Source organism: Drosophila willistoni, chromosome 3R, assembly GCF_018902025.1.
Source record: "Drosophila willistoni isolate 14030-0811.24 chromosome 3R, UCI_dwil_1.1, whole genome shotgun sequence".
Lineage (NCBI taxonomy): Eukaryota > Metazoa > Arthropoda > Insecta > Diptera > Drosophilidae > Drosophila > Drosophila willistoni.
This window is the reverse complement of record NC_061086.1, coordinates 1,430,370-1,457,258: the sequence shown is the minus strand read 5'-3', so window position 1 is coordinate 1,457,258 and position 26,889 is coordinate 1,430,370. Positions and strand designations below refer to the sequence as shown.

Genomic DNA, 26,889 nt, shown 5'->3' with positions numbered 1-26,889 from the left:
GTATACATTTAGTATATAGTATGTATGTATGTGCATTAATAAATATGTAGGTATATAGGTGTTACTTGACGATTGGAAAAACTGTGGAAAATTCATGCGCATAAATGGAAGTTGGAACTAAGAGAGTTAACAAAATGACATGTGCGCACTTACACACACACACACTCGCATAAGAGCCATAGTGCCAGTATATTTGCCAACAGAGCGAAACTGATTAAAAGGTGTACACACACAACATTTTCAAATAAGAAGAATTGCAACAAGTTTGCATCGAATTCCAAAGTGCTTTTACCGTCCAACTCAATCTCAATTTGTACATAGAAATGCACATACTTATGTATGTATGTACCTACATATCAGTCGCCGCAAGCATCAGGGAAAGAAAGGATACTCAGATCTATAAAAGGTGGGGCGCAATCTCAAGAAAAGCTCACCCTAAACATAAAGCCTGCAAAGGATACACATATGTATACACCACAAATACTCGTCAGCAGATACACGCTTTTGCCGATGTGTTTGGAAGCTCAACTCGCCTGATTCCGCAGCAATATTCAGTTTGTAATCAACATTACTAGAAGACACCTGTCGCGTTCCGTCTTAATTTGAAGATTTTTATGGGGTTCTAGATTTCAGAAGTGCAAATCCTTGTTACCAAAATGTAACCTTCCTAATTGCTTTGAATTAATTTTGGGATCTCATGTTATATGTCTCGTATACATATTTCCAAGCCCAAATAAATACAAACAGTATTTTAGGACAAGGTGTTGTGTTGGTGCTTGTGCCTGTGCCCGTGCTTTATGTGTATGTACTTTTGTGGTTGAGGAAAATCGATTTTCATTGCAATAGTATAAACGCGTGGGAAACTAGCGAGTAAGAGAGATAGGAAAAGTAATACGTTTCCAAAAGTAACTTTTGTCAACTACATACGATTATATTTATACATATGTATTTGAACATTACAAAACGAAAATTTGGAAAAAAGTTAAAAATTTAAAATTAAAAACCGAGCCCTTATATTTTTACATGTGGCCTATTTATCTGCGCAGCTGGGAAACCCAGTTTCGTTACGATTGGGTACATCCACACACATATGAACATATATACATGCGTACATACAAACATATATACATATGTATGAATTAAAAAAGTATTAAATCGTGGTTTTACGCCCCTTTCAATATATTTTGCTTTAAAAACGTTTTTGTATTTTTTGAAGTAATAACGGTAACGTCCATTCTAGATCTTTAAAATTGTCTATGTATGTATATATTTTTGTTGTAATATATCTGTGTACATATCTAACAAATTTTTAAACATTTGTTTAAGAATTCGGTCTAAATCGCATAATTACACGAATTCGTAAAGTTTTAGAAAAATAGAATAGGAGTGGAATTTTAAATTTTAAACATTTTAATATTAGGTACCAATTTTATACATATCAAGCCTCCTCAAAAAATGAAAAGTCTTGTTTCCAAAGTTACACATTTGAAGTCTAAACGGCCAGTTACTTGTGGTTGAGGCACTTGCTAAGTCTTAAATGATATTCGATTTACATAGAAGATCAATCGAATGGTTAGACCCACGCGTCATCGGCATCGGTATCGCTACAGTCGCCCCCGCCGACATTGCAAATTAGGAATATTTAAGCATAAACCAGGATATTTTACAGTTGTCGAAAATTTTTTTAAATGTACACCCCTTCCCTTTCTAGATCGGATACGTAAGCTCGGCTTTGCCGCCAATTAAAATCAATCATAAGAAGGAAAGAGCATAGGAGCAAACACATAAGAACAGGCACATACGTAGACTATATTAAAGACAACTACCACAACATTGCTGGAATTTTACTGCCGTCATAGATTTTCTCAAGTGCGCCATCGCGATGGCTGCTCCAGCAGCCTGTACGCGTTTTTCGGACAATTACGACATCAAGGAAGAGCTTGGAAAGTACGTTCAACAGGACCTCACTTATTTGCACACATGAAAATAATATGCACTCCTTTCTTTTTGCAGAGGAGCATTCTCTATTGTGAAAAGATGTGTCCAGAAGTCTACGGGATTTGAGTTTGCAGCTAAGATCATAAATACGAAGAAATTAACAGCAAGAGGTTAGTGCCTATTATAGCCATATAGCTTAAGACAGATCAAATAATAATTATAAATACATAACACCTAATATAGTTTATAAATTTAAGCTTAGGTACACACATAGTTTAGGTTCTTTATTTATTTTATTTATTTAGACTATGATTAGTAGGTAATTATAGATTACCTCTAATCTATGTGCTAGCTATAACTTCTATGGTCTTAAGCTAGTTGTAAAATATGTATATTATACAGTTCTTTGTAATTAATAATTATTTACATTTCTTTTGTTAACCTATATTTACATGAGTTTGGGTAATATTTTACAATAGGTGGTATAGGTTTATTTCCTTAAAGAATTGGGAGATAGCGACGATATTGGGGTTACTTAGGGATAGGGATAGGGGTTACTTAGGAAGAATTGGGAGATAGCGACGATATTGGGGTTACTTAGGGATAGGGATTCAATAGGGTTAGGGTGTAGGAATTTTTTTCTCGGCTCATTATATTCCTTGCATTCTTTGAGTATGTGCAGGATTGTAAATTTTTTGTTGCAATGTATACATTGTGGGGGGGGGGGGGGGGGGGGTTGTTTTTTGAATATGAATTCGTGGGTAAGTTTTGTGTGTCCAAATCGTATTCTTAGAAATTTCATGATGTCTGTTCGTTTAACGTTGTTGTCTATTTTTATTTGTGAGTCTCTTATCGAGGTTTGGTTCATATTAGTCGTCTTGTAGTGGTCTGATGAATTCCTCCAAACTGTGCTTTTGTATTTTTTAAGGATGATGTCCTTTATGTACTTTGTTGAGTCTTTGTGGTTAATGTTTTGCTCAATTATATATGGGACACTGTAAGCTATCTTTGTGGCTCTGTCCGCTGTTTCATTGCCCTGAATGCCAGTGTGACCTGGTACCCATATCAAAATTATTTTGGGGTATTGGTGAGTTACTATGTCTCGTATATGCGAGATGTACGGATTTTGGTTGTTGACCTGGGTTACTGCCTGTATTGCTGACAGTGAGTCTGAACAAATTGCAAAATGCTGTTTTTCTCTTAGTGCATATTTACAGGCAGCCAGTATAGCTGCTGCCTCCGCTGTGTAATTCGAGGTGTGGGATGGGAGCAAAGCCATTTTAACTATGTCTGACTCAGTTGTGATGCTGTATGAGACTCCTTGTATTGATTTTGATCCATTCGTGTAAATAAACTTATACCTATCATATCTCTCTTTGAGGCTAAGGAGCATTTTGCGATATATTATGGGGGGTGTAGATGACTTAGTCGCATAGTGAAGAGAGAGATTAACTGACTCTTTACTGAGACCATGGGGGTTTTAATAATTTCCTACTTCTTATTGGGGTAAACGATAGATCATTGTGTTTGCAGAAGTTCAAGGTGTTATGCAGAATCGATGGTATTCTGGGTGTTTTTTTTGATTTTTTTAGTTTGTTTAACACTTTTTGGAGAGGTGTGTTTGATGCGAGCATTAGAGTTTTATACAGTTTTGCTGTTGCTAGCGAAAATCTCGACTCGATTGGCATAAGGTCGGCTTCATAAAGAAGGTTGTTAGTTGAAGTAGACCAATGCATCATGGTATATGGTATTTTAGGTTCTTAAAATCATAAATTACAATGAAATTAACTTAATTCAATATTCGTTAGTGTATTCATCCATTCTAGATTTACCTAGCAAGTGACTAAGTACATAAAGAAAAACAAAGAAACGTGTCTCTTAAATTGATTATAATCACCATAAAAAAAACTCTAAAATAAGATTTATCAAATTAATAGACCTACATTTCATATTATGATATTCTTGTTTTAAAATTGTAACCAAAATTGTATCTTGTGGCGTAAAGATTTCGGTATTTCTAGTTTTTCAGCATATACACGCTGTATATAGAGATATATAAATATGAACATATGTATATATAGATATTATTAATCAATGCCCGCTAGTTAATACAAATGTATTATTTGTTTCTATAAAGACTTTCAAAAGTTGGAGCGGGAAGCCCGGATTTGCAGAAAACTTCATCATCCTAATATCGGTACGTTAGACAACTTACCATATCTTTATGCCTTTTTCTTTTTGGTTTTATTTTGTTTGTTGCTAAACAGTGATAATAATGCTTTTTGGACTATTTCAGTACGTTTGCATGACAGCATTCAGGAGGAGAACTATCACTACCTTGTGTTTGACCTGTAAGTAACCAAGCCCAAGCACACCTGCAAGCTTCGAAATATTTCTAACTGATAACCAATAATCGAAAATCCAAGCCTGTGATGTAGATACGTATTTTCGATTCCGTTATTATTTACGATTTTCTCTACGAGCTGTGTTAAAGTTCATATATTGCAATGACTTGACGATTGTTTATTGAGATTCATACTTCATCCTTTCCCCTCCGAGTCCGAGATAGATAGATATAAGATAGATGTATGCTAAACCCCAAAATGTGCACCCTAGATATGACCTACATATGTACATATATAAAATAGCTACAGTAATTCTTTTAGCTCTGTTCGGGTCTGTTGTGTTCCACTGTTAAACGTTATACACCCCGAATTGAATTGTGCAACCTATCAATTTGCAACTAAACTAACAAGCCTGTAACCGAAATCCAAACAGACACATAAAGAATTAACCATTCCAGCCAAATTCAAAAACAAAAAACTGTCCTAACATACATTTGCAGTGTAACTGGCGGTGAACTTTTCGAAGATATTGTTGCACGTGAATTTTATTCAGAAGCTGATGCATCACATTGTATTCAACAAATATTGGAATCGGTCAATCACTGCCACCAAAACGGTGTGGTGCATCGAGATCTGAAGCCAGAGAATTTACTGTTAGCTAGTAAGGCAAAGGGTGCAGCTGTGAAACTCGCTGACTTTGGTCTAGCCATTGAAGTGCAAGGCGACCATCAAGCCTGGTTCGGATTCGCGGGCACTCCTGGCTATCTGTCGCCGGAGGTTTTAAAGAAGGAGCCCTACGGCAAGTCGGTAGATATATGGGCATGCGGTAAGCATTTTGACGCAACATCTAAAAATACTTGAACAAAAGCAGATTAAATAAAATTCAAAGTTAACGCACTAACTCTTACTTTCATACATATGTATCTCTCCTGCCATCGACACGCCATCCCATCATGGATAAAATAAATAAACAAATATGCATACACAGGCGTCATTCTCTATATATTGTTGGTTGGCTATCCGCCCTTCTGGGATGAGGATCAGCACCGATTGTACTCACAGATCAAGGCAGGAGCCTATGACGTAAGAAGAATTATGTTTTGCCAGATCTCACTTTAATACTCCAATTCATTTATTTCAGTATCCTTCGCCAGAATGGGATACGGTAACGCCAGAGGCGAAAAACCTGATTAACCAAATGCTTACAGTTAACCCGAATAAACGAATAACTGCTGCAGAGGCCCTCAAGCATCCATGGATTTGTGTAAGTACAAATATTTTGGGGATATCTTTGAAATCGTTTCTTTATTTTTCCCACATTCGTATCATTTACACAGCAAAGGGAACGCGTTGCTTCTGTTGTCCATCGCCAAGAGACCGTGGACTGCCTCAAGAAGTTCAATGCACGTCGTAAGCTTAAAGGTGCAATTCTTACAACCATGTTGGCAACTAGAAACTTCTCAAGTAAGATTTTTGAAAAGTACATGGCTATTTGGCTATCAGTTTTCACTCATATGTACATGCAATAAACAGGCAGAAGCATGATCACCAAGAAAGGCGATGGATCTCAAGTTAAGGAATCGACCGATTCGTCCAGCACCACACTCGAAGATGACGACGTCAAGGGTAAATATTTGAACCTTCTAGTATTCAATGAGTCAATCTTTTTATAAAACTAAAACTAGAAAGTTGAAATGATTTCGACTTTCATTTTGATTAAAATGTAATGAATGAGAGTTGTTTACCTTAGACTAGTTTAGTTTGTTAGGTAGCCACACCATTTGTAGGCGAATGATTGCTAGTATTGCTATTATACATACATAAGGCATACGACAATTCCAGGATTAAATTCATCGACACTTCTGTATGTATGATTGGCATACATCGACACCCACAGACACACACCCACACACAAAACCCACATACAACCGAAAAGACAACTGTAGAGAAGTTGATCAATTTAAACAATAACAATTCTGAACCCACATATACATACATTTTGTGCAGATCGAAAGTTTTGCCAAGACAAACGAGCAATCGTTATTGTCATTCGCAATCTTGTTTTTCAACCTTATCGTTTCAGCAGCACAAGTTACCTATTCCCTTAGAGGAGCCGCACGTATTTCATTTTGCTCTTCAATGTCGTTTATTAGCTTTGATTATGATGTCGTACATATTTTGTATGCCTGTGTGTATTTGCTTTTGCGTTGACTTTGACTCTCTTAATTTTGCACCATTCAACACAATAACTCGACCCCATCTAGCCACATGAACAAATATTACCAGCCACCGCTCACCGCTTTTAGTCGCCCAGTTGGGATGGCAGTTCACAAGTCTGATTTACTCCACTATCCCGTTGAAACCGGATAAAATGCCCAAACTATAGGGTTTCGGAATTTTGGAAAATTTTAAATAAACATATAGTATTGGAGTGTTTTATTTAACCTAATCTAACGTAACCCGGCGTGTCGAACACCCAATGTTTAAAATGCACAAGTCCGCGTTTCATTATGTTTTTAGCACCATTTAACACTTTTTAGATATGTGAATGACAGATTACATAAATTTATTTATATTTAAATCGGTTCGTTTCGTTATGTGTAAGCCGGTGTGACTTAAGTTTGATCGAATCATAAACAGAATTTAATACTACGTAATTTATAGTTGATTTACTTCGCTTCCAATGCACAGTGGACAAGTGGCAAAGTTACCATTTTAATAAATTATTATAAATAAACTAGTGAAATTACTAAATGTTTCTTCATACATTTCGAACCCTGTTTATTTCTATAATTAGTTGAGAACAATTGATGTGAACGTTTGCTCCCGTGTTAGTCAGAATATCGAAAGTGCCTTGTTTTAGGTTCTGAAGTGTGTTACAAATTTTTGTTAAAATAAACTTATCATTTCTTTTCAAAAACCCTTGGGCCACTGTGCAATAAAAAGCAAGTTGCTTAGCATAGTTTTAATATTAGTTCTGCTTTGATTCGATCCGCACTCAATCCAATGGCGTTGTAAATGCCTGTCTTTTTTTCGTTAAACGAATATTTTGGATTGTTCGAGACACAAGGACTCACATAGAATAGAAACGGCGATACATGATACTGGAACCAATACAGCTACATTTTCAAATATGAAATTTGTTTTACTTTTTTTCCTAGAAGATAAAAAGGGAATCGTTGATCGCAGCACCACAGTCATATCAAAAGATCCTGAAGGTAAATGTTACATGCATTTTTTTTCTGTTTGTCATTCTCATCCTCATCCTCATGGTGTCCACATTCAATGCATATCGCATATCTCTAAGCTTAAGTAGCTTGCATTTATTTGGCAGGCTCTCGCCAGCATGTCCTGCCAAGTTGGATCCAGTATTTACTTAGAGTTGATTCATGTCAAACGCAAACTGCCAGTGGGTTCTCCAAAATCGACAAATCGAAACTGCTCTTTAAAGATTGTTTCGACCTCATCGCTTTGGTTTTATTTCAGCGGTGCAGTTGCTGAATTTGGATTGATTTCGAACCAATACTAATTCAAATCACAAACAGTTCATTCGCTGTCGGCCCATGTTGCTCAATACCCACCATATCCCCAGCTAAAGGACATGCTGGCATCTGCCAAGTATCTGAGTTACTCGATTGGGATGTACTTCAAATATTTGCACTTTACTCCAATGGGAATCAGGGAAAGATACTTCGACTGGATGCGGAAGTTCAACCCTCTACGCTCGCTTCTTCATGCTTGCCACATCAAAAACAATTTGCGTTTTCGCGCCATGATCCTGGCTTATCGATGTCTGTCGCCATCGCATTGTACATCGCAGACGGGGAATGAAACCAATCCGATAACTAACAATGGGGCCAATTTCCAGCCTTGCCGATAACTTTGTTGTTCATCACCCAGCATCAAAAGCGGGTTCTTAGTGCGGTTTCGTTCCCTGATTGCCAGACATGTGTATATTGTACTAATCGCGCAAATCATTCAAACACTAGGTGGGCATCCCCACATCTACAGCCACAGCCACAGCCATGAAGATCTGATGGGCTCGTCCTACGTGTCTGCGTCAACCAATGGCACCAACTTGCCAAGCCTAAGCCCAAGTCCTAGCCCAAACTCAAGCAAATGCATAAGCACTCTAAGCAGTCAACTTTGCCCTCGCCAACGCCTCAGAGGTGAGTATGCGCATCAACTTCAAATCGGAGAGATACCTTTATAGCTTGGCCAACTGGACCAAAGCACAGAGGCCTCTGTGCCGTCTCAGTGTCCTATCCCAGCCATTTTGTTTCTTTCATTTTCTCTCTGACCTCTTGCAGATCGCATGCTAAATTTTTGGTGCTTGGGCAAAAAAGGAACTCTCTAGTGCTTAGCGGTTGCGGCTCGACTGTATGTAACGTTATCGAATTTGACTTTCTTCAACTCAACTGTACTTACATATTAAACTATTGTTGACCAAACCCTCCACAATCCAAGTAAAGCGCTTGGCGCACTTCCACTATTGTCGTTGTTGTCCTTCTTCCTGGATCTTGTCACCGCGCAGTCGTCGTATAATATTGTGTACATACTTTCGAATTCAATCAAGAATTTTGACCTTTTGCACTTATGTACATCTGGCTAGTTGAGCGATCTCTGTGATTGCTAGGATCGTCATATGAAATACATAGAGCATTATCATCTGAAGCCGCATCCATTCACATTGTATTGGTATTCCCAATCAAAGCACTAAAAACAAAACCAATAACAAATATCCACCTTCCTCAATTTATTTATTGAATTTTTTTGTTTTCAAATTCAATGCATATGACTATTGTGTAATCGGTATTTGTATGATATCGGTAATACAAAACGTGTATGCGTTCTAGAAATAAGGATTGTGTGTCCTGCAAAGACTTGCCAGCAAATATCAGGAAACTCGCAATGCTCTTCAGGTATGTATGAATGCTTGAGTTCAATCCCATTTGCATTACCATCACCATCGCTTTTTACATTTCGATGTCTACACGCCCCCACTCACACACACACGCACACTACATTGTATATGTATGTAATACCTTCAATCTGGCATTAGTATGATATTTGCATTAGAGCTGTTAGGTGAATCGTTCTATAAATATTGCATGTGTATTATAATATTTTGAAATGCTAGCTGAAGGTAAATTATCATTTTGCTGCCCTACTCACAAAAAGTCAGCCCAGTGTTCCAGTTCTTGTGATCAACCCTTTCGCTATTTCTATTATGGTAGTGCCATTGGTCGTCTTCCTCTTCTATCTACACACTTAATGTTGTCTTTAATCAAATTTCACTATCCATTTTCTGGGTTTTCTGACGGTTACCTGACTGGAACTTGAAGAAATATACATAGTAGCAAACCGAATTCCAAATGTTTATATGGATTTTTTTTTTTTTTGCAGTTTAAGTCTTATTAACTAACATTTTCGGGAAATTTTTGCCTACTGCTACTAAATTTTAATGTTAATGCACGTGATTTCCCATCATCCCATACATATTACAAGCATGCTTCATTGTATACGTTGCGAGCTCCATTTAATAATTTATTTTTTCTTGGATTTTCCAATGTTCGTTAAGATTTTGATTATGATTATGATGGTATACAAATTTTATTTTGGAATTTATGATGCAAATATGGCATTTAAGGCAATCCACAACGATGGTTAAATGGCTCAATTACGACCTCAAACGCTAGCCCTAAGGTCCTAAAATCTTTTGAAGTATGTGTATTTCGAAGCTGTTAAGCCTCGTTCGAGAAGTGGCAACCTGTTGGTTTCTAATCCTTTACAGCTCTCACCATCATCTTGCATAACTATTGCATACTATTAATTAGAGCGTTTGTAGTTAGAATTTGAGTTTTTGTATTTAGAACAAGACGCTTTTAAATGATTTGGATTTGTCATGTATTTATGTATATTCGTGTATCAGTCAGTAGAGATACATTTATACATGTGTACTTAGTCTATACATACACACAAAAACACACATACACATACATACATTGTAATTGTTATGTTGTGCTGTTGCCGTTGCCATATCTTTTGGCGCGGTCGATCGGTTAGATCGTTCAAATGTAGCTCCATTTCATTTGTGGATGTAATATCTATATCTGTGCAAAATGGCTATGGCTAAGACTACCTACTATTTAGTGTTATTATATATCGTACTGCTATCATCGTGTCAACAACTCCATCCGAATTCATTGCGCGATCCCGACTAATTACGTATTACCCTAAACACATACTTCTATACAAATATACAAAGCAGCCAGACGACAGGAAATCATCAAGATCACAGAACAGCTAATCGAAGCAATCAATAGCGGCGACTTTGACGGCTACACGTGAGTTGGTGTCCATCCAATCGACTGTGCACATGAATCACTTCGAAGTTTTCGTTCGTTTCAGTAAAATATGTGATCCACATCTGACCGCCTTTGAACCGGAAGCATTGGGTAATCTAGTCGAAGGAATTGATTTCCACAAATTCTACTTTGAAAACGGTAAGTGGATGTTTATATGGACAAATGCATGTACTTACAAATGAAAATGACATAAAACTTTGTCCTTTCAGTGCTTGGTAAGAACTGCAAAGCCATTAATACAACAATATTGAATCCCCATGTGCACTTATTGGGAGAAGAGGCAGCCTGCATTGCCTATGTTCGGCTTACGCAGTACATTGACAAGTAAGTTTTCACGATTTATTGGCAGTCGCCATGCAATTACAGCCTCATTTCTCCTCCCATTTTTTCCCCAGGCAAGGACATGCGCACACCCATCAGTCGGAGGAAACACGCGTGTGGCACAAGCGTGATAACAAATGGCAGAATGTCCACTTTCATCGTAGTGCGTCGGGCAAGATCAGTGGAGCCACGACTTTTGATTTTATACCACAGAAATAGGCGATACCAATCGTCAGCAATGGGCATGGGCCCTCAAAATACAGTCCATGTTAGATGCAACTCAACTCTTTCAGATGGCAGCCAGCAATGACGTTGACGTCCTGCAAAGAGCAAAATGTAATACTTAGTATAATGCGAAAGCAACGCGTGTTTTTGTTTCTCCATTTGTATTTAATATGTCTACTTACACGAACTTCTGCATTGATATGAATATGGATATGTATGTATGTAATGATTATATGTTTGAATGTGAAATACTTTTGAAACAGGTCCTGACCCTTATCCTGAATATTGTGCGTAAAGTGTAAATCGGAACATTTAAAGCCATAGCTTCAGTCCGAATATATATATATATATATATATATACAATTGTGTTATAAAATATGCGACTAGCAGGCGGATAAAAGCGATACCAAGATTTAAATGTGCTAGCCCTAGTTAATAGTTAATATGATCTGAATGAGAAGTTTTTTCAATTTCCTTTTTCACGGCACTAAAAAATGATTCGTATGGGCGGAGTATCTATCGTCCATGATGTGGAGAGATGTGTACACATACATAATTAATAACTTATCTATGCGAATGGCGGTCAGAGTGTGAATAGTGCAAAAAAGAATCGAAGTAGCAAACCTAGACATACATACACATACACATACACACATTCAAGGCATTAGATAATTACTAAATAGCATTTACAAATTTAACAATGCAAAACCAAAAACAGAAGCAACTAAAATGCAACAGCAAAAGTAAGAGCATATTGAAACAAAAAACCAAAGAAAAACCAAATTAGCTAATTGTTATAAAAATTTAGAAGATTGGAAGGGTGAAACGATGAGTGTCGTTTGACCGTTAGCAGCCAGACATCGGGGGCGAAATATTGCTTCTCTTCTTACTATCTAATATGTATGTACATACATATATTTGCATATGTCTGTTTGTATGTACGTATGTATGAGGATGTATCAGATTCAAGGATGTTGCCAATGCCGGTGCAGACGACACAAAAACAGTTGAATAGAAATTTTATTATGTATTACTATTATTATTATTTCTTCGAATTTTATATAACAAAAAAAAAAAAGAGAAAACAAAAGGAAAAAAAACAAATTTACAATACATACTACTTAAAGAGCAACGCATCATGATCACTATATGAAAATGAAACCCAAAACATAATAATAATTACATATAATTATAATATTGTACTGCAATTCGCATTAATTTTCCTATTCCGATATTCAGAAGCAAGTGTTTTAGGTTAAGGTTTCCCTTTAACTATATGCATGTGTGCGGATGGCGGATTTAGGATTTTACTACCCCGCAAAGATCCGCTAATATGACATGCATATCTTGTAATTCTGTATTTGCATCTGTATCTGTATCCGTTTTTGTATCCTTGTCCAAGTCCAATTATTCAACATTATTATCACTGACTATCCGGACTGAGGATCGTTCGAGAGTGCATTTTCAATTGAACAAACCAAACAATGTTATTATGAACCATTTTCTAGAATTTAAATGTCTTCTTAAATAATATTTGAAATATATATATGATAAATATATATAAATATATAAAAAAAAAAACAATTACAAATACAAATAAGTTCAACTCTACAAATTAACCGCCGAGTCTAACCTCCTGGCGAACTCAAAAAAATTTTACGGACACTACAAAGCATCGAGCCTATTTTGAAAAGGCGACGACTTTAAGGTCATGGAAGGTTTGCCTAAACAAATTACTTGCTGTAGTTGATGTCCTCAATATTTAAATACAAAAATTTAACGCAACTAATACAAATACAAATATAACGGTAATAACTTTAAATATTAATTATTCCACATTTATGATTTATGAAATATAAATAAATACTTAATAAAAATTATTACAAATACAAACGCGGATTTTTAACAATGGAATACACCTACATATACCTACATATGTGTGCCTAATTATTGTTGTTTGATCCTATACATAGAATAGAAACATATTAATACCATGCACGCAAAGTGTGAAAGTCGCCAAAATGTACATATGTAAGAATCTGAAGAACGACTTTCCGACCCTATAAAGTATATATATTCTTGATCAGCATAAACAGCCGACCTAAACTAGTCGTGTCCGATCGTCGTGTAAAATGAGCTTTGAACTTTTTGATGAAGTTGTAGATCCAATAAAACTCGGACAAACTGCATATCACAAAGCTCAGAGACTATAGGAGATATATTCACCTAATGTGGCACGTAGACATGTGTAGTATGTAAATGGTTTGTTTTCAATTTTTGGCACGCCTCCTCCGGCCCCGGAATTTAAATAGAGTTGATTTCTTAAAAACTATAAAAGATAGAGACGTAAAATTTGATGTGTATATGTAGTCGTTTAGTATGCGCGCAGATATTAATTGCTTAAAACTTTTGCCACGCCCCATACCGAAATTTAAACGAAACTGATTTTTTCAAGGACCATAACAGCTCCAGACGTAAAACTTATACTTTCATAAGAATTCATACACAACGTATGTCACTCCCCTTCCGCCCCAGAAATTTAAAAAAAAAAAACTAGTGCAATTGAATTTGACACACTAAAATGGTTAGCAAATTTGATCAAAATTGGTCTGAAAATATCCCATCTATGCTTAAAATCGTTTTCTACAAGGTGAGTCATAAGGGCGGAGTTGGCCGTTAGCCGGAGACGGCTTCTATCCTTGCCAGATATTCTTACTAAGTAGCATGTAAACAGGATTTTAAATTCATGAGTTTTTATAAATTTAAAATTTGTTTTTGTTTTACTTGGTGCATGGTATACCGAATTCGGTGAGGCGGCTTGCTTACTTTTAAATATGTCTAAGTACTTGTTACCCAGGATAGAAAACTATGTCAAGACTAAAGAGCATGATGAGTTCAGAAATTAAAGTTGGCAAGATGGTACCTTGACATTTTTGAAATATGTAAGTAAATGTTTGTAATCCATAAAAGAAACAGTTTCCGACTATATAACTGTCTCAAATCACAAAGTCAAATATACATTAAAAAGATGAATTTTAAGATGAATTTATTTCTGTTAGTTTGGTTCAACTAGGCCCATGATTTAATTTTGGTCAGAAGTGTGCACCGCATAGAAGGAAGCATCTTCGACCATATAAAGTATATATATTCTTGATCAGCACAACGAGGCGAGTTCAAATAGCCATGTCTGTCCGTCCGTCCCTCCGTCCGTCTAGATCGACGCGATCTCCTCCTAGACCATAAGAGCTACAGAGCTGCAATTTTGCATGTACTGCACAGTTTGTATATCTCGGATTCAACCGGATCGGACCACTATATCATATAGCTTCCATACAAACGTCAAAGTCACGAACAGTGACTTTTCTTAATAACTTCGTTATTTTCTGAGCTATTGTCGTGAATTGTAATATTGGTGATAAGCAAATGTTCCAAATTTAATCAAGATCTGGCGACTAGTTCATATAGTTGCAAAAGAAACGATTCATTGTACCTTTTTAAGTGTTCTAAACCATATAGCTCCTTTAGAATCGACTGCCCCGAAAAACTTCTTTGATTCTATGCGATTGAAATCGGTTGACTATATCATATAGCTGTTATACATGGACTGCATACGATAAAATTATGCCCAGCAGCACATCCTGAAAGTATTTCTCTGAATTTGGTTATAATCTCAAAAATTAATAGTTCTGGGTAAGTAAACTTTACAAAACATATTATACGTCCTGCATTTCGTACAATACCTATTCTATTGGTTTGCTCCAATGGAACGAGTTTACCGGCATGACCTGTGAAGACCTCGGCGACTTGGAATGGCTGTGACAAGAAGCGCTAAATCTTGCGAGCACGGGCCACTGTCAGCTTGTCCTCCTCAGACAATTCATCCATGCCCAAAATGGCAAAATTGGTAGTTGTAATACGCTTCGCATAGAACCCATGTCAGTGGCCAGAGTTGGCTGATAACCCACAGCTAAGGGGATACGACCTAGCAGGGCGGACACCTCAGAACCGGCCGGAGTAAAACGGAAAATGTCGATGAAGAGCAGCACGTCCTGTCCTTCTTGATCGCGGAAATACACAGCAACAGTAAGACCGGTAAGGGCCACACGGGCGCGGGCACCTGTGGGCTCGTTCATCTGTCCGTAGACAAGGGCGACTTTAGAGGTCTTATCCCTGAGCGAAATGACGCCGGACTCAATCATCTTGTTGTACAAGTCATTGCCTTCGCGCGTACGCTCACCGACGCCAGCGAACACGGAGTAACCACCGTGCGCCTTGGCTACGTTGTTAATTAACTTCCGTCAGACCGATAAACAATTTAAAACCTTACTATGGTCCATTAAAGGTCATTCGATTTGATTACCTTCCGAGCAGTTGTAAATGATTTCAAATAAAAAAATGCGAGTCCGCAATCGGCGGCCTCCTCACAAGGAAAATGTTTTTGTTTTGAGTTTAAATACGTTTTATTGATTTCCTCTAGGTCGGGCTGGGAAGATCCCTTCAAAAGATACAGTGTCTGTGACAACAACTTTAATGCTTAATTCACTTGATCTTAGTCATCATGGCTTCATGACGATGAAAACTACTTAGGCGGCCTCCTTAGCTAGACGGTCGGCCTTTTCTACAACTTCTTCAATGGGACCAACCATGTAGAACGCAACTTCGGGCAAGTGATCGTACTCGCCACCCAGAATCTGTGAGAAGCCCTTGATGGTTTGCTCCAATGGAACGAGTTTGCCGGCATGACCTGTGAAGACCTCGGCGACTTGGAATGGCTGTGACAAGAAGCGCTGAATCTTGCGAGCACGGGCCACTGTCAGCTTGTCCTCCTCAGACAATTCATCCATACCCAAAATGGCAATGATATCCTGAAGGGATTTGTAATCCTGCAAGATCTTCTGAACGCCGCGAGCTACGTTGTAGTGCTCCTGTCCGATGATGTTGGGGTCCATGATACGGGAGGTCGAATCCAAGGGATCCACAGCCGGGTAAATGCCCAGCTCGGCAATAGCACGGGACAACACAGTAGTGGCGTCCAAGTGAGCGAAAGTGGTGGCCGGAGCGGGATCGGTCAAATCGTCAGCTGGCACATAAATGGCCTGCACGGAAGTAATGGAGCCCTTCTTGGTAGTTGTAATACGCTCCTGCATAGAACCCATGTCAGTGGCCAGAGTTGGCTGATAACCCACAGCTGAGGGGATACGACCTAGCAGGGCGGACACCTCAGAACCGGCCTGAGTAAAACGGAAAATGTTGTCGATGAAGAGCAGCACGTCCTGTCCTTCTTGATCGCGGAAATATTCAGCGACAGTAAGACCGGTAAGGGCTACACGGGCGCGGGCACCCGGGGGCTCGTTCATCTGTCCGTAGACAAGGGCGACTTTAGAGGTCTTATCCTTAAGCGAAATGACGCCGGACTCAATCATCTCGTTGTACAAGTCATTGCCTTCGCGAGTACGCTCGCCGACGCCAGCGAACACGGAGTAACCACCGTGAGCCTTGGCTACGTTGTTAATTAACTCCATGATCAACACAGTCTTGCCGACTCCAGCGCCTCCAAACAAACCGATCTTTCCACCCTTGGCGTATGGTGCAAGCAGATCTACAACTTTAATGCCAGTGACAAGAATCTCCTGTTCCACGGACATCTCAACGAATTCGGGTGCTTCAGCGTGAATGGGGGCAGTCTTATCGGTAGGGATAGGACCACGCTCATCAATGGGCTCGCCTGAGTTAACAATTAATACAAATTTATTATACTATCATCATAATTCTAGTTTAAATAACTAAATACTAACCAATCACGTTAATGATACGACCCAGGGTCTCGGCTCCGACGGGAATACGGATTGGATAGCCGGTATCCAGAACTTTCTGGCCGCGCACCAAACCCTCGGTACCGTCCATGGCAATGGTACGCACGGTGTTCTCTCCCAAATGTTGGGCCACCTCTAGCACCAAACGAGGGGAGCGGTTGTCCACCTCCAAAGCATTCAAAATTGGAGGCAAATTATCGTCAAACTGTACATCGACGACAGCACCAATGACAGCGACAATTTTGCCGTTGCCTCCAGCGACAGCCTTGGCAGCTGCCTTAGCGGCATGTCCTCGAGCTGCAATAAATAATAAAAGATAAAGATGAAAATACATTTAATGTGTTAATTAAAAGCAATCGGTATAATTAAGGGTTGCAATTTAGGTGAAGAATGATAAACATAATTCCTCCGGCCAAAAGCCAAATAATTGCATTTATTATCTCTAAGCGGACCGGTCAATGCTTCCAAATATCAATGAATTGAAAGATTAAAAGCACATTCTCATAAAAATATATATTGGATTGCAAATTCTTCTCTTTCCCTGTTACATACATACACTTTGCGTATAGGGTGTAAAAAGGGCGAATGTATGCAGCATTAGAGCAAATTGCTGTTATGTAAACCTAACCGAATTTATATTCTAACTTTAATAACTCGCTTTTCTATAAAACTAAAACAATACTCGATCTCGATTCCTGAATAATGTTATATTCTTGCGACTTCGACCATTGCGTAAGTCTTGCCTGTGCTCCTGTGTGTCGGCCGCCATCATTACATTCAGACATACATATTACGTCACAAGCCATCTTTTCTCATTTTTAACATGTAAAAAAGCTAATCACATAAGGCGCAGATATTTCAAATCCACATAATTTGTTGTTATATTTGGCTTTTATTATTTAAAAATCTATATCCCGGATACATACAAAACGAGCCAAATATGTATGTACATAGCCCGCAGTAGTGCACAATTTACCATCTTGCATAACCTTTAAGGTTATGTTCGTTTCATTTTCGATTCGCGAGTTTTGCAAAACTTTATTTTCCCCACGATATTCACTTTGTAGAATATCCGTAGTTAAGGATCCAATTTGTAAACCAATTTATATCCACTATACTTACAATATTGCCCCAAAAATGGCAGCAAATTCTTATCAGCTTTAGCGGCAGCACGTAACACGAACATTTTTTCGGTGCAAACTCTTCTGGACTGAACGGTAAATCCGTAAGCGTTGCCGTTGCCCCAGAAAAATGACGGCGTTGCCGGACACCAAGGCCGTGGCCGAGTAAAACGCTAGCGTTTACTCACGCGATTTAAAAACGCGTGAGTAAACCGCTCGAACATTTGAGTAAACGCGCGAACATGTTCGAGTTCGTGAGTAATGTTGTGTTTACGTTACGTTACGTCACAGTGGGCACTCCCCCATGTTGTGGATTTTAAAATCGAAATACGAAGAAATGACAAAAATTGTGATATTTTATTAATTATATAATTGTTTATTTTGTTTGTGTGTCAGTGTTAATACATTAATTGGCACAAATTGTGGTACATTTGTTTGTTTTTATGTACAACGAAGCTTAATTTATCCATAATATATAAAATGCTTTATTGTTTTGTCCTTTTTCATAATCATGATTTGTAAATGTAACGGAAAATAAAGCGCAAAAAGGTAATCTTAATTTTGATTTGTGTATATAATATACCGCGATACTAATGTAGTCGAAAATATATCGAAATATCAATTCATCGATATTTGTTTCTTAATAAAATATATTTATAGCGGGATATTTTTTTGCCCAGACATGGAATATTCGACCATACTTTGAGATATTTTATGATATTTTTGAAAGTAACGAAATAATGTTTCAGGACTCTCGAAGCTCGCCTTACGATACCTGGTAGTTTTTTAAACATTTTTGAACTCCAAATACTGTAGTTAAACATTCGTTTTGCCGATGTTTTTGCTAATACCGATGCTGACTAGTGTTACCGAAACTTTTTCAGCAAAAGTAGCTAAATTGCAAACAAACAATTCTGGGCGGGAAATCAAAATGCGTTGCTGATTAACAAAGTTTTCAAAATGGATAATAATATTGTATAATTGCAAATGAGGTCATTTTAAATAATTGCAACGCATTTTCTGGGAAATCCTCCCGTGATGGTGATGTGCAATATATTTGTGGCAATATATTTTTGGGCATCTTAAAGATTTTCGGATTCTGCCATGTTTTATGACATCTTCGAATCTCTCATAAACATTTTGTAAATATAGAATGAATTGAAAGTATTTAAAGTTGTTTTTTAATTGTAATGCGTTTAATTGTTAAATTGCACCACATAAAGTGAATACTCCTAGAATACCCTTTCGAACCACACCGAACCGATGAGGCGAACCGCAACAACTCCAACTTTACTCGCAAACTTCGAACATGTTCGCGCGTTTACTCAAATGTTCGAGCGGCTTACTCACGCGTTTTTAAGTCGCGTGAGTAAACGCTAGCGTTTTACTCAGCAGTGTTGAAGAAGTTTAAGTGTTGGAAAATGATGAATGTTACCCGGATAGTGGCGGTAATTTTAAAAAATCTACGTTTCTTATATGAAGGATGGGGATCGGGATGGAACAAAACCAAAACTGATGACAAAAGCCACTTAAACTAAACATTGGTAAAAATATGTAAACTAAATTTGTTTTATTCATTCGTTTATTCACATAATTTGGATATTTACACTTAAAAACTGATTTCCTTTAAAAGGTTTAATTAATTTTGAATAATTAAAATTAATTATTTTCTAAATTTTAATCCGCTAAATTGCTTTTAAGTGTTGTGTAACGCAGTTATTCTAGGTTTTGGCGCTGCCAGACTGTCTTGTTTTTTGGCGCGTAATTTGAACAGTGTTTTTTTTTGGAGGGCAATTTAAAACGTATTGTTAATTTCAATTTTTTTCCCCCCAACCCAGTACTGCGAAAAAAAAGATGAAAAATGGTACAGTAAATTCTTAAAGTTATATGCTACGAGAGAGAGAGCAATTCAAAGTACAATGTAATGGGAAAAGCAAGAAAATCAGAATAATTATATGAATGAGTTTAAATTCAGGATTTCTCCTCCAAGAACCACCACAGGTGGATGCTAATGATATGATTTTATTGTCCAACCACGATGTTAGTGATATGTCAACAACGTCGAAATCTGCGACATACTCAACAGACATACCCCGTGGATGTTTCATTAATATAATACTATCAAGTGCATTGTTGTTTGGGATTCTATTTCTTCGTATAGTACCCAAAGCTAAAATTCTTTAACCGCCAAATATGCAAAAAAAGGAAATGAATTAAAATAATTAATAATTTCAGATTACTTAGACATGTTAATAAGAATGTACTTTCAGCTAAGTCTAGTTACTTCCATAGAAAATTTGGAAATGCAGTCACAGAGTAATGCTTTCCGCCATCAGCATTTCTATTTTCTTTAAATAACTTTGGAGGCCTTGGAGCAGACAAAAAAAAATTTTATTTTTCTTTGTTCTCAATTCAATAAACTAACCTAATATTAATAATTCTTTCCGTTTTTAAACAATTTTCTTTAAAAAGGTCCCAAAAGACACTCACAAAAGAAATAGAAATAAAAAGAAATATAATTCAAATGCTATCAATTTGCTCTATTTTAAATGAAGCCAAATAATCTTATTTTTAGCCTAACTAACACATTAATAAAAAAGTTTTATCGTTGCAGTGCTAGGATGCCAGGAACACATTAATTAAAAATTTATTTATTTCCATTTCAATTTTCCGAAATAGTAAATATTTAAATTAATTGATATCAGAATAAATTACATTTAAAAGAATTTTTAATTAATTGGAATTTTAATTTAACGCGTTCAAATTGTTAAACACTTGAACACACATTTCATAAATCCTTATAGTGATTAAAAGGACTTAACGATTTGTCAATTCTTTCATGGCTTGTTTTCTATTCCCTATTTTTTCTTATTGTAATTTAATATTCCATTTAGGTAAATACTAGAGACCTGCACGAGTACATTCGAAACTGAAAACGAAATCCCTCTACACTTTCGGAACTCGTTTTCACACTTACTCGTATTTGTAAATCGAGTATATCAAGCATCTCAAACGAACGAATGAGTTTAAACGAGCAGGGCATACCGAAAAATCCGGTAAAGCAAATCCGAGCATATCGAGAAGCAAATACCGAAAATCGAACCGAGTACTAGGTACTGTTCAAATGTCTTGCTCGTTCTCGGTATACCGAATTGTGAAGCAAGTACCTGACAGCAGACTCAATGTATATAATATGAAACATCTGAAAATAAATTCATTTTATAAAAATATTTACAGTATTTAATAAAAATAAAAACATGATATTATTTTAAATTTAACAATGAAAGCTTAACAATAACTATTAACACATTTTCAAATATTTTTTGTGAAGATATGAATAATCTAAGACTATTTCTTCATTCTCATCCATGACCAGACCAAATGTATTCCAGCCTTCACTCCGTCCTCTCTTTTTCTTAAATTTATATTCTCCTGTCAGCAGTTTGGTCTTAATCGATCCAAAATGCTCGATTACTCCTGAGCTTTCCGAATTCCATGCTAATTTAAAAAGATATGTATATGTATAGTGTACTTATACATTTGGATATGTACATACATAGATGAATATTAAACTAATTTTAAAAGTACTCTTACAAGGGGAACATCAGGTATGCAAATCACCGATTTGGATGAATTTTGGATATGTTGTAGAATACCCCGTCAATTGTAGCTGTGTGAAATATTTCGGCGCACTATTCTATATTTTCCTACAGATCATCGAAAGACCTAATTCGCTATTAGACAAAAATAATTATTAAAAAAGCAAAAAAAAAATGAAAACCCAAAACTAACTAGTTTCTGGCCGGGGTTGAACCAGAGTTTCGTCGATTTTAGGCAGGACCTCTAACCCTTACACAGTCGAGCTGCTTGTAGTCTACTCGGCGTTTTACTTATAAGTCACCAAAGCTATTACTTTAATTTATATTAGGAAAATACTCCAGTGAGATTAAAACAAAACCGAAATTAAATTGGCATTCGAAAATTTATTGACATTTCATAAGTATGACCATACTCACGAGTACTTGGAAGTACCAAGTAACTTGAAAGAAGTACCGTATTCATTTGTTTCGTTTGTAGTCTTTCTTATTTGCTTGCTTTGATTTTGTTTTTGTTTGTTCGGCTTGATACATTCAGGAACTACGAAACACAAAACTTCGAGACTTTTCATCTCGTTTCATTCGTTCCGAAGCAATATTATCAAATCAAATATAGGAAAATTTGTAAGTATTTGAAAGACTGAGGCAAATGAGTGTATTCGTGCAGGACTCTAGTAAATACATATGTAGGTAAACATCTTTAACCTTTAACTTTACGTCATTGCCCATTAAATTAACTCAATTGCACTGAAGTATTACAATTATTATTATCACATTATTATATGGATAAATTTCTGTCAATTGTATTTCGAAATAATAAACATTTTTTTTTTATCAACAAACTATTTGAATTTGCCGCAAAAATTTAAATATGGCGCCAATTTTTAACCAGAAAATTTGGTAAAAAAAAAAAAAGTTCAATTTTCTTTTGTTAATTACACAAAAACTACGAAATAAATCGTCAAGGCGCACCTGAGGTCATGCTCGTGGAATTTTTCTCTTTCGTTTGATACCAAATTTATGTTGTTTAAGCGCGTTTTGGGCCCGAGAAGATATAGTAAATATTTACCAAATATAGCTTTCTATTTCTTAATTTACTTTTAATTAACTTCACTTGGCTGAAGAGGCTCTGTACTTTAGCGTTCGACCAGGGCAGAGACAAAATTTTTGGTGCGAGGCTAGCTAACTCCTTATATGAATTGGTAAAGGTCGAGTCTTTTTAATTATAAACTTCGGCACGGAACTTCTCCGTATTTTCAACATTTTGCCAGGTATTATATTGCAAGTTATTATATTGCCCTTTTAAATTGTCTACGTCAATAATACTTTCTTTCTTGGCTTGCAATACATTTTTATTTAACACTTCAAAACTATCTGAAATTCTAAAAAAAAAAAATTAAAAATGAATTTTGCATAAAATTTAAGAAGGCTTACCTTTTCTTCAGTTGGTGTATTAATTCTTTACGAAAATCGGTACATTTGATTCGAACTTGAGATTCCTCAGTTCTGTCCAGATTTAACGTTTAGCACTTTTATTACAGCTAATTGCAATTTTTGAAAATAGCTAAATTTGTAGCTAATAGCTGTTTTAAAATTTTTGTAGCAAACAACCTTAAAAATCATCCAAATTTAGCTACAAAGTTGCTGATGCTGACCTGAAAACCTAAAACTAGATAAAACCAGAGGGCCGAGGCTAACTTCGACCACGTCAAAGTTTGAATACCCTTGCAACTTTTATGGTAACTCTTTCCTGCCATCAAAGTGAAAAAACGTTCAAGCTAAAAAGGCTAATGTTTGCGAAAGAACGGCCTACAATCTTAGCATAGATTTAGATAAAAACTAAGATATTGATCAAAGTCACTGTTTTTCACCGATCGTTCTTATGGGAGCTATATGATATAGTAACCCGATCTTTATCAAATTCGGCACAGTCATTAACAGATATATTAAACTAACAAATGTTTAATTTAAAAGCAATCGCGTCAAAAGTAACGAAGTTATTGACAAAAGTCACTGTTTTCGAAAGATCGTTCCTACGGGATCTATATGATATAGTCACCCGATCTTAATCAAATTTGGCACAATCGTTTATATGTGTAATTAACTCACCAATATTAAATGACAATAGCTCAGAAAATAACGAAGTTATTAAGAAAAGTCACTGTTCGTGACTTTGCCATTTGTATGGGAGCTATATGATGTAGTGATCCGATCCGGCTGAATCCGAGATATACAACGCCTGCAGTATACAAGCCTACATGCAAAATTTCAACTCTGTAGCTCCAACGGTCTATGAGGAGTTTGCGTTGATCCAGACGGACGGACGGACATGGCTATTTGAACTCGTCTCGTCGTGCTGATCAAGAATATATATACTTTATATGGTCGGAAATGCTTCCTTCTATGCGTTGCACACTTCTGACCAAAATTAATATTATCTTTTTGCAAGGGTATAAAAAACAGTGTGGTCATGAATTTTGTTAATGTTCATATATTTTGTTGGCAAAATATAGTCATGACAGAACTTTTAATTTCTGCGTAAACCATATCTGTAAATTAAGGGGGGTTTCTACCTTGTTGTGCCGAAAAGACGCTTTTTAGTAAGAATTTTATTTTTGAGGCGATCCGTGAAAAGGGGGAGTGGGGGGAATTTTCCAATGGCATCCCCATATCGTCCTTATGGAAGTCCTACCGTTCGCAAATGAAGTCTGAATCCAAAACTGATTTTTTCTCAATCTAGACATTTTTCCGCAGCGCTGGCAGTAGAATTGGCCTATTATTCGTTAATAATTAATTTGTTTAATTAACATTTTTCGCCAGTTCTACAACCAGAGCTGCACAATATCCTAAAGAACATGTGTAAAATTAATTTTTGCGCCCTGTAGGACTTCCATAATCCAATTTTTTTATAACACAAGGTAGAAACCCCCCTTAAACAAATTCCAATTTATATAACAACTTCGTACCGCCTGACAGTCAAAGAATGTTACCTTCTTCATTACATTCTTCGTTTTTTGGTCAGGTGCGAGAACAAATAATGCAGATGGTTTGCCGACACGTGAGCATGCCACGTACAATTGACCATGAGAAAAACACGCATTTTTAGATTGAGGCCACAAATAGTCAAGGATTGGCTTGTGATTTGTTGATCGTCATGGCGAAGGCAAGAAATTGGAATTGGAAATTGAATTCGTTTAAACTCAAAGGGCATATCTGTTTGGATCATCAGAATCCTTGGAAAAAGAGCTTTTTCTTCAAGTATCGACGCGTTATATTAACAGTGTGCTTCATATATTCGTTGTAGTTGGCCAGTATTGCGTCGCGTAAGTACAATATTACGTGTTTCCAAGTTTTCAACAATCCGGATTGCCACTTCATCGATAGTTGGAGCATTAAATGTGCGTTCATGTGTTCCAGCTGGTCTTTTATCTGCTCTGATCACAACTTTATAGTCATCACTTGGCATGCGCTCTAAAGCAGTCCTGAACAGCCTGACCAATGCATGATGTTCATGAAGCATTTGCTGCAAATCTTGAAGAATTGCTCTTTTCGTAGCTGTGTTGATCCGCCATGGTATTGTTAGATGTACAAACACCTTTTTATACCCTTGCAAAAAGGGTGTATTAATTTTGGTCAGAAGTGTGCAACGCATAGAAGGAAAGAAAGTATATATATTCTTGATCAGCATGACGAGACGAGTTCATATAGCCATGTCCGTCCGTCTGGATCAACGCAAACTCCTCCTAGACCGTTGGAGCTACAGAGCTGAAATTTTGCATGTAGGCTTGTAGGATTCATCCGGATCGGATCACTATATTACTTTTGTCAATAACTTTGTTACTTTTAACGCGATTGCTTTCAAATTAAATATTTGTTAGTTTAATATATCTGTTAATGACTGTGCCAAATTTGATAAAGATCGGGTAACTATATCATATAGCTCCCATAGGAACAATCGGTGGAAAACAGTGACTTTGTTCAAAAACTTCGTTATTTCCTATGCTAAAAATGTGGCCCATTCATTCGCAAACTTTAGACTTTTTAGATAAAACGTTTTTCCACTTTGATGGCTATAGGTAAGGAAAGAGTTACCAAAAAAGTTGCAAGGGTATACAAACTTTGACGCGGTCGAAGTTAGCCCCGGCCCTCTGGTTTTTACGTAAAATGTCGGATTATATCTGTTCAATGAAATACGTTAGTATTTCTTGAATTTATTTAATGTTTATTTATGTATATGTAAATAGGTACTAGCACATTAGACCAGTGACTAAAAGTTGTCGCAACCAACACATAAATTGTGTGGACTTCGGAGTGAGATTACAAAGGTAGAGATGGGGGCCAAAGACACAGCGATGCACACCCGATGTAGCTACAATTGGTATCTGATCTTACTAAAAATAATGCATTTCTTTTATAGTAAAAATAGCGAGTTCACCAGTGCATAGTTCGACATAGTGTTAGGTCAGCAAAATACGTCTTTATTGATAATAGCTAACCATAGCAGCTTAAATAACTAGGGCTTTATTATTTACTGCTGACCATATCAGATCTACTTATGACTGATGACCCATCGATATCTATAATCAGGTTACATACTTATATTGACAATCATTTCCCTTTATTCTATATTATAATTGTCTTAATGTTATCTCGGATCCGGGTTCGAATCCCAGGCTAGTGTATGGATGTAGTTTTCGTCTAAGCCGAAGGCCTTAGTTGCCAGTGCTTAAAATATAGTTAGGTTGATAGTTTATAACTATATCCTATACTTTAAGAATAATAATAATAATAATAATAATAATAATGTTATCTTATTTAATAAAATCTAAATACCAACAATATCCGTGGTGTTCTTCTACTACTCTGCTATTCGGGGCGGAGACAAATCCAACAAATCAAAACCATGAAAATTGGTCCAGCAGATCTCGAGTTATAAGTGTTTAAACACTTTCTTCTTTTATATATATAGATTCCATTTTATAACAGAATTTTCAAAAAATCTTACCTTATATTTAAAAAAGCGTCTAGTGTGTTTATCTCCGTCCCGTTTCGCAAATATGATTTAATTAAATTAATTTGCCTAAAAATTCTCTAGACCTCTGCGTTTGACCATGGTAAAGACATGATCTCCAACGCAAACTCGGCCAAATCCCTGAATATTT

General features: G+C 36.6%; 3 protein-coding genes across 10 annotated transcripts; 1 reads left to right on the top strand and 2 right to left on the bottom strand.

The window, feature by feature from the left end:
* The first annotated feature begins 1,608 nt into the window (after positions 1–1,608).
* Positions 1,609–11,553, top strand: LOC6651093 (calcium/calmodulin-dependent protein kinase type II alpha chain). 8 transcript variants are annotated; one of them, XM_015176863.3, is made up of 15 exons: positions 1,613–1,947; positions 2,014–2,108; positions 4,076–4,135; positions 4,235–4,289; positions 4,784–5,109; positions 5,272–5,366; positions 5,425–5,547; positions 5,621–5,747; positions 5,817–5,909; positions 7,445–7,501; positions 9,140–9,205; positions 10,552–10,630; positions 10,695–10,789; positions 10,861–10,975; positions 11,047–11,553. In XM_015176863.3, exons 1-15 carry the CDS (start codon positions 1,883–1,885, stop codon positions 11,189–11,191), a joined length of 1,596 nt encoding a protein of 531 aa, XP_015032349.1. In that variant the 5' UTR covers positions 1,613–1,882; the 3' UTR covers positions 11,192–11,553. The 8 variants fall into 8 exon arrangements, with proteins under 8 accessions (XP_023036660.1, XP_023036661.1, XP_015032349.1 ...); XM_002072561.4 differs by having other exon boundaries at positions 1,614–1,947; positions 10,555–10,630; XM_023180890.2 differs by lacking the exon at positions 7,445–7,501.
* A 3,498-nt stretch (positions 11,554–15,051) lies between these two features.
* Positions 15,052–15,495, bottom strand: LOC6651092 (ATP synthase subunit beta, mitochondrial-like; the record flags this gene model as incomplete). The annotated part of the gene is made up of 1 exon (XM_002072560.4): positions 15,052–15,495. A coding segment is annotated over one exon (444 nt), but the record flags the coding sequence as incomplete, so codon positions are not given.
* Positions 15,496–15,632: 137 nt separating this feature from the next.
* LOC6651091 (ATP synthase subunit beta, mitochondrial) lies at positions 15,633–18,235 on the bottom strand. The gene is made up of 3 exons (XM_002072559.4): positions 18,133–18,235; positions 16,993–17,307; positions 15,633–16,922 (listed from the first exon to the last, which is right to left on the bottom strand). The coding sequence occupies exons 1-3, from the start codon at positions 18,194–18,196 to the stop codon at positions 15,781–15,783; spliced, it is 1,521 nt and encodes a 506-aa protein (XP_002072595.1). The 5' UTR covers positions 18,197–18,235; the 3' UTR covers positions 15,633–15,780.
* Positions 18,236–26,889: the final 8,654 nt, after the last annotated feature.

Bases quoted from the DNA above. Each gene is read 5' to 3' on its own strand.
- LOC6651093 (XM_015176863.3), top strand. From the start codon at position 1,883: ATGGCTGCTCCAGCAGCCTGTACGCGTTTTTCGGACAATTACGACATC. The intron at 2,109-4,075 runs GTTAGTGCCTAT...GTTTCTATAAAG, and splicing joins GAAGAAATTAACAGCAAGAG to ACTTTCAAAAGTTGGAGCGG. The intron at 4,290-4,783 runs GTAAGTAACCAA...ATACATTTGCAG, and splicing joins CACTACCTTGTGTTTGACCT to TGTAACTGGCGGTGAACTTT.
- LOC6651091 (XM_002072559.4), bottom strand. From the start codon at position 18,196: ATGTTCGTGTTACGTGCTGCCGCTAAAGCTGATAAGAATTTGCTGCCA. The intron at 17,308-18,132 runs GTAAGTATAGTG...TATTTATTGCAG, and splicing joins GCCATTTTTGGGGCAATATT to CTCGAGGACATGCCGCTAAG. The intron at 16,923-16,992 runs GTTAGTATTTAG...TTGTTAACTCAG, and splicing joins TCGTATCATTAACGTGATTG to GCGAGCCCATTGATGAGCGT.